The sequence below is a fragment of the Chiloscyllium plagiosum genome, chromosome 11, assembly GCF_004010195.1.
Source record: "Chiloscyllium plagiosum isolate BGI_BamShark_2017 chromosome 11, ASM401019v2, whole genome shotgun sequence".
NCBI classification, from domain to species: Eukaryota; Metazoa; Chordata; class Chondrichthyes; order Orectolobiformes; family Hemiscylliidae; genus Chiloscyllium; species Chiloscyllium plagiosum.
This window is the reverse complement of record NC_057720.1, coordinates 33,097,666-33,105,699: the sequence shown is the minus strand read 5'-3', so window position 1 is coordinate 33,105,699 and position 8,034 is coordinate 33,097,666. Positions and strand designations below refer to the sequence as shown.

Below are 8,034 nucleotides of genomic sequence, written 5' to 3'. Positions count from 1 at the left end.
TTTCTTCCGATGGGATGAGAGCCTCCTCTATCTCTATTAGATGGCTGATCCGCTGTCTCCGTGAGCGAATACCAATCCAGCTTGGGCATGATGTCCAACTATATTTTACACTCTGGTTTAATTTTGGTTAACCATGCTGTATCCCTTCCAAGCCCAGTATTTAATTTGAGATGTGATTCCCCCCCCCCCCCCCCCCCACCGTATTAAATATCAGGCCTTAACCTCTGCCACATTTTGCTTCTGTTCTTTCTCACAAGTTTTGGGATTCATTTTGCATGATTTTTTGATGGCAGATGTTTTCTCGGTTCTGCCTTTTTCAATTTCTTGATACTCCTTTTTTTGACTTATCCCATCACCACCCTCTTTTTACATCAGGAACCCTAGTGTCATTGAATCTCTTTTGCCTTCCTCATCCAGAGATTCCTCTGTGTTCTTTTTTCCCATCCTTTTGCTTTCATTGCTTAAAAACTTGTAGCACCACGAACTTTTCTCAGTTCTGAAAGGTCAACACCCTAAAACACTTATTCTATTGCTAGCTCCACATATGCTACCAGACCTCCAGAGAATTTCCACCATCTGCAGTGTTTTGCTTCTGTTTTATAGTTGTTTGAACATGAAATTTGCTTATTCTCCAAATAATCTATTTCATTGTGTTTTTATATCCCAGATTGTATTTGCAAAAGATGCCCATTATGCCTTAGAAGATATTTCACAGTCTGGATATGAAGTGGTGGGGTTGGACTGGACTATTCAGCCTAAAGTTGCACGGTACGCTGAGCAGCATTTAACCATGATTTATCTGACAAACTGCTGTTAATTTAAGAGCATTCAAGTAATGATTTAAAATCAACTTATTGAGCGCAATACTATTTTTCAATTGCCTTCCCAAAAGAGAAATGCAAGAATGAATGAATGTTCTACATACATTTGCTCCATGTGTTACATAGTTTCTGACTGAGTATTACTGTTTTGTGACACACAATTATGCCTTTAACTGCTCATGCTGCAGGAAGATGGAGCCTCCTAAGCCTAATGGCCCAGTCACAGTGGAGCTGAGCAGTACCTATGCTCAAATCAGTACCTGTGTAGACAGAAATCAAAGCTGGGGCAAATGAGGGTGAAGGATTTGGATACTGGAAAGTAATGGTTACATTGGCAACAAAGGCACGGTTAAGCAAATCTGTGGATGCAGTAATGCAAAATGAATGGAAAGCCAAAGGTTAGGCATTTTGAACTTTGTGCAGCTGTAAATGACTGAGCTGAGAATTTTCCTACAGCAAAGTGCATTGTGAAGTAGGAAGAGCAGATGGTTCAATACGTCCCCCTCCTTTCTATTCCTCACCACGTTTTCCACTCTGTTTCAAGTTTCCAACTTAGCCCATTTCTCTTTTTTGTTAAAGCTAATATTGGAAGCTTCCAAGTCTCCCTTTCCTCCCCCCTCCAAATGCTCAGCTCACCCACAGATTTGTTTGCCCTTCATTTGTTTATTAAAGAGAGAAGGAGGAGTCACCAATGAACCAACCTCATACACTTCGTGATCCAAATTGTCATTATTAGAGGCCTAGAGTGCAGGCACCTTCCTAAATTCTATGCAAAACTGGGTCAGGAAACTATGTATGTAGAGGAACTGAAAAATGTGGAAGAAAAAAAATTAAACTGGATAAAAATAGAGAATAAAGTGGCTTTGTTGAAATAGCTTTGTTGTTGAAGCATAGTAAATATTTTAATTACTCCATTCAACAAGAATACTAAAGACTAGTGAACATCAAGGGGTTCTTTTGAATGATAGGCCCTATATATATATTGCGGAGAAAAAAACTTGGATTACAACAGAATGGGTCTTTCTGCTTTTGTAAGATAAGTGCTTTGTGTTCAGAAAATAACAATGATGAGATAAGACATCTGTGTAGGAAACACAGAAATATTTATTCAACGTGTTAACCCATTCTGGACTTGAATTTTGAGAACAAGTATCAGCCAGCCACAATAACCATTAGCATTGGAGTTAAAGCATACATGTTGATTTATCAATTGTTGATCAATTCTGATTATTACACTTTCCCCTCATTGTAAAATTGAAACCATGTAGACTATTTAAAAGACTACCCAATGAGTAATATTTCTAATGTATTCCTGTATGAGAAAAATGAAATGACCAAAATGCTAGTACAAGTTGAAATGTGAAACACTCTTTCAGGTCATTTAATTACTACCTGGAATTATTAGAATGTATGAAATATTTTTGTGTGCCTGTTTCAAAACTACATCATGTAGTTCATGATCATTGACCATATATTAATCTTTTCCCATGACGTTGTGACGCTCCTATCTCCCTTAGCATGTGAAGTAGTGCTCTGCAGGATGTCTGACAGTCCTAGTGGCATCAATTAGCAGGAGAATCAAAAAGCAGCTTGTACTTTGTAACAGCTTTAAAGTCGACATCTTGAAACATTTCACAGGAAAATCTGATGCAGAGTGGGAGAAGAGTTAGTGATGATGTGGAATTTGATGACTGAAGTTGTGTTTGGAGTCAGCAGCCAGAAGGTTAGAGTGGAGTTGGGTCGAATATGGGAGATCCGGATGGTGGATATGCAATCCATGTGGAATTGGAAATAAAACTTGCATAAAAAATTCAAAGTGAAGCTCTTCTGGCAGTGCATCAACATTACATACTAGTGGTTCATCTTGTCTGTGTGATCTAATTGCATGAAAATAGACAAGTTTTCAATGTTAAATATGTAAGTTGTGACTTGATTTTTTGGCCCGCACTTCAAATAGCAATTCATTGGCTTTGAAGCCTTTTGGAATGTCCAATACATAAAAGAAACAATGAAAATGTAAGTCAGTCTGGCTTGTACCCCTTAACTGGAGCCTTCAAAGGGCATCTCCTTACTGAGCTATTGAATGTTTCTGTTTCTGAAGAAATAATTCTTGTGGACTGTCTGTGAAAAACTAACTGAAAGCCACCTTGTAATGAATTTATTTTTTGCATACTAGGAACTGGCTTGAATCTTCTCCAACCTCTTTTGATTGTACTTTTGCAATGAAAGGGCATTTCACTGTTATTATGGGCTGGATTTAAATCCAAGCTGCATTTTGCAGTTTTCCAACTATAACACTAGGCCCCTCCTGCAAATTATTGGTTGTTACAATGAAATATCGCTCTTCAGAGAAAGCAATGATTTCCGGATGAGCAAGTAGTAAGGATTGGTGCATTGCATCAAGCTGTGCTGTTTGAGCATTGTGCATGATTCACTTCACTTTTTTGAACTTGATTAGTTCTCTGCCCTTCTTGCTTGCCTTTTGAAGATCACGTTTTGTCTGAGATGGCAGATCCCAGGTGTACAATTAGTCAGTGAGGCACAAGTGTAAATATGTGTCACTGTTTGGTTACTTAATGGCCTCTCAACATTTCTGGGAGCCATTATCAAGCGAATTGAGAAGTAGTGTAAATAAACACAACTGCTGCCAAATGCACTATTGTCAAGGTGTGGCTTCCAGAGAACTGAACCTGTCAAACAACCATCCTATACAGCTGTTAATGCCATTGACCCTGCAGTCATTGTCTTTGTTTCAAGGGCAGGTTCAGGTGGGTAGGTCATAGCTGGGAAGGAGAGGTGAATGTTAGACATGACTACAGGCTTCATTTCTAAGTACAAAATCAACAGCTTGTGCCTGTTGTTCTTTGAACTTCCAGAGCACCATATGATTTTTTTAAAGCAAATTTAATCTTTAACTGTAAACGTTTGTAAGAAGAAATGGAACTTAATCATTGTTTACATAATGTAGCCATTCTGCCAAAATCTGAAATGATAGTAAATCTCACTTAAAGATTAAATTGTGTTTCTGAAAGTCACAACTTTAACTGAACCAGTTTTAAGCAAATCACATTTTCCCATCAAAACCAGTGTAAAAGCTACAGTTAGGTCCTGTGGGACTTTTTCTCATCTGAAAAAGAATTATGAAAAAAAAATTATAAACCTGGAAGTTGAAATATTTTATATTGCTAAATTCCTACGACAAAGCTCAAATGTGAAAGTAATATAGTAACTTGCTACTTGGCGTATGATCACTGCCAGTGTTGCTCATTACTGATCCTGAACTGGACACCCCTCATTTTGGGGAGGTAATAGCCTAATGGTATTATCACTGGACTATCAAGCCAGACACCCTGTAATATTTTCGAATTTGAATTGAATAAATATCTGAAATTAAGAGTCTTTTGTTGGAAAACCTATCTGATTCACTAATGTCCTTCAGGGAAGGAAACTGCCATCCTTACCTGGTCTGGTCTATGTGTTTCCAGACACACAGCAATGTGGTTGATTCTTAACTACCCTCTGGGTAGTTAGAGATGGGTAATAAGTGCTGGCTAGCCAGTGATGCCCACATCACATAAATTATCTTTTTTTAAAAACATCCTGCTTTCTGCAAACCATTTCCCTCATTGATTCTCTGAACTGTAGCCTCTGTCACTCCATAAACAACCCTCCTGTCTGTCTGACTTATGATTTCTCCAATTTCCCAACCCTCCCGATTGCTGATCCTTCCTTTTGCTGGTTCCTTCTCCTGGGACTCTGGTAATGAATAGCAAGTGGCAGAAGGCAAGTTCTCTTCAAGTGGGTTTGTGATCAGCTTCAGTCCTTTTTTGACCAGTTACTCAACAATGGACTTAAATATGTTTGGGATGTTAAGATGGGACATGGAAAATGGAGAGCTGGAGAGTCAGGATTGGGAGATTCAAAGAGAGGGTGGGCTGGCAAGAGACGGGTGGACTATTGGAGGAATGACAAGAAAAGGGATGGGTCAGGAAGCAGAAGAGACCTTTCCAAAATATGCCACTTTAATTTAATTTGGAGATTTGTGATGGACAGACATGGATCATGAGGGGAAGTGGGCAGCAAAGATTGGATGGATGAATGTTATGGATGTTTAAGAATTGGAAACCGAGCAGAAAGTTAGATATAGAGGCTGGGAGGGGTGGAGATTGTGCTTGTAGAGGGATTCCAAGGTAAGAATGAAACTTTTAAATTTGAGGAGATTGCTGGCATATGATAGCTGACAACTAGACCATTACAGGGTCATTGTAGGATAGCAGAATGGAGTCTTCTTTAAGCCCCGCTGTATAGATGGTGGAATGTGCAAAGCTGGTCAAGAGATATTCAACATGGAATGTCCATCTTGCCATCTTGGGATCTTAGTGCTAAACTCCATACTGCTGAGCCATTTCAGGCCTAAACTAGTAAAGGTAAGGAAGGCAGTAATTTAGTGGTAACCTGGATCTGTGGACTAAGTTCACTGTTCTAGGGTCATGGATTGCAATCCCACCATGGCAGATGGTGAATTTTGAATTCCATTTTTAAAATGACCTGGAATTAAAAGGCTAGTCGAATGGTGAACATGTAACTTTGTCCAAAATAAAAGCTGTCCTCTGAAATGGCAGCTAGGGATGGACAAAAAATACAGCCTTGCCAGCAGTGCCTATGTCCCATACAAGAGTCTTATTTGAAAAAATTATATAATTTTATAGGCAGAATGCCAAAGCAAGAGCTGATTGTAGGAAAACAAAGACTGAATTCGGAGCATAAGTAGTTAAAAAGTCTTCCAGAAAGTTTTTTCATAGTAACCAATAAGCCGCATGGTTTATTTTGAGGAAACCGTTTTCTTTGACTTCCTGACGTGATATTTGTATGTGGGTGAGGTGCTAATCTTGCTTACCACACACAGCCCATGCCAATTTCAGAACTGAGCTGTAAACTGAATTGGTAATGCTGAACAAAATCAGCAGTAAAAGACCTCTGAATAACTATATGTATCACATCAGTCTTTTATTATGCAATTTTCTTTTGTAGGCCACGTCACCACAATTGGGAATAAATACATTGCCAAATTGTAGGTACTATCAGCCATCACATGCCACATTACAGTCTCTTTACCTATGCCAACACTTCAGAATCATATGATCCCTACAGTGTGGAAACAGGCCATTTGGCCCTTTGAGTCCACACCAACCCTCTGAAGAGCATCCCACCCAGACCCACCCCCATCTTTATAACCCTGCATTTCCCATGGCTAATCCACCGTGGCTGCATATCCTTTTGCCAATGGGCAATTTAGCATAACCGATCCACCTACGCTGCCCATCTTTGGACTGTGGGAGGAAACAGAGCACCCAGCAAACCCGGGGAGGGCTCCACCCAGACTGTTACCCAAGGTTGGGACACGAACCTGAGTTCTGGTGCTGAGAGGCAGCAGTGCTAACCATTTACCACCATGCCTATAAAGCAGCTCAAAATTTAAAGTCAATGAAGGAAATAAATCTGGACTTTAACAGTAGCTAATATCAGTAATGGTGGTGGTTTTACAAGCACTGAATTGTTGCCAATTCACACATCTTTGGTGAAAGAAATCTGTCTTTACCTGGTTCAGGATATGTGTAACTTCAAATCCACAGCAATGTGGTCAACACTTAACTGCTTTCTGAAAAGACCAAGCAAGCCACTGAGACTTCAAAAAGGGGGCAACTATGAAGGTGCAATAAATCTTACCATTGGTAGCAATTCCTACATCCCATGAATAAACATTTAACTTATTGTATCCCCTTTATCCAAAAGGACACATCTCATGCAAATCATTAGTGCTTGTAGATTGAACTTTCTAAAGTGGCATCATTGTGAATGATGCGTGTCTTTGAAACTGGTTTTCCCACCACCAAGTTTTTAGTCTGAAGGAGAAATGGATGGAAATTTGCTAATGTTTGGACTTGTTCCTTCTCCTGCAGTGAAAGAACAGGAAAGAAAGTAACCCTTCAAGGTAACATGGATCCTTGTGCACTCTATGCATCTAAGGTAAGAAGCAGTAGGAGCAGAAGAAGTCATTTAAGTCATAATTGAAGATGAATTTTGAACATAATGGTGTTACCTTATATTTAAACAGGATAAAATAAGCGAAATAGTGAAGAAGATGATTGAAGAGTTTGGTACACAGTGCTACATTGCAAATCTGGGGCATGGCATGTATCCTGATATGAATCCTGAACATGTGGCTACATTTGTGGATGCTGTCCATACACACTCACGACAGATATGCAAGAACAAATAGTACCGTCAGTACTATATACTATGCTATAGAAAGGATTCAACTCCTTGGAACAATGTTGAATTGAAAGAGTTGCACTGATAATTAATAGAAGAATATGTTTTATATGAAATAAAGATTTTATTTCAACTGAACCTGTGTCATGGTGGGCTGGGGAAAGACAGCAGTTACACTCCAGAGTTCCCTGGGCATGAACACCACTTTGGTAGAGAAGCAACCAGCTTGATGTATCTTTATAGGTGACACTTTTTTTAAAATCAACCTGCTTAGAGATGTTTTTGCACACCTCTTAAGTAGGTGGGACTTCTTCTAAACCAGGAGGCCTGTGTTGGAGGAGCACTACCATTGTGTCATAACAACCCTAAAGGAAGCAATTGCAAGTCAGCCTGGTATTTGTAGAGAGATTTTCTAATCAACCAGTTCATGCAATGTTATTACCGCTCTCTGGAACGGGTGGGACCTCAAGCCAACAACCTTTCTCCATGAAATGCATCTCCCTCAGCACTTCACTCTTTCTCAGACTGGAATAGAACACTTTAAAGGATGTTGACGTGCTAAACTGAAATACTGGCACATTGTGACTCTTGATTTATTTATTGTCTCTCTGAACCTTTCCATGATACATACCATAAAGTTCTTTTGTCCACAGCGATTAATGCTGTTCTGCAAATAATTAGAACTGGCAGGGCTGAATCTAATCCTTTGAATCACACTGTTGTAGGTTTGAGGCAAATGGACTTCTACTACCACCACTGTCCACCTCTGAATGTGCAGACAGATAGAATGTTAGAACAGATAGAATTGATAATTAAGCCTAGAGTTTACTTGTTATGTACTAAATCAGAAGACTACCCTTTAACCTGTGGTATTGAAACTTCCATTTTGTTTCTGTTAAGATACTTCATTCCTTACTTTTCTCTAATAGGATCCTCGTTG

At 39.3% G+C, this 8,034-nt stretch overlaps 1 protein-coding gene across 1 annotated transcript; it reads left to right on the top strand.

The window, feature by feature from the left end:
* The first annotated feature begins 598 nt into the window (after positions 1–598).
* Positions 599–7,232, top strand: LOC122554282 (uroporphyrinogen decarboxylase-like). Its single transcript, XM_043699057.1, has 3 exons — positions 599–768; positions 6,782–6,848; positions 6,937–7,232. Exons 1-3 carry the CDS (start codon positions 614–616, stop codon positions 7,099–7,101), a joined length of 387 nt encoding a protein of 128 aa, XP_043554992.1. The 5' UTR covers positions 599–613; the 3' UTR covers positions 7,102–7,232.
* The last annotated feature ends 802 nt before the right edge of the window (positions 7,233–8,034 follow it).

What these genes read in the sequence shown, in the direction of transcription:
- LOC122554282 (XM_043699057.1), top strand. Translation starts at nt 614, where the DNA reads ATGAAATTTGCTTATTCTCCAAATAATCTATTTCATTGTGTTTTTATA. An exon ending in ATTCAGCCTAAAGTTGCACG is followed by an intron (nt 769 to 6,781) that starts GTACGCTGAGCA and finishes CTTCTCCTGCAG; the next exon opens with TGAAAGAACAGGAAAGAAAG. An exon ending in GTGCACTCTATGCATCTAAG is followed by an intron (nt 6,849 to 6,936) that starts GTAAGAAGCAGT and finishes ATATTTAAACAG; the next exon opens with GATAAAATAAGCGAAATAGT.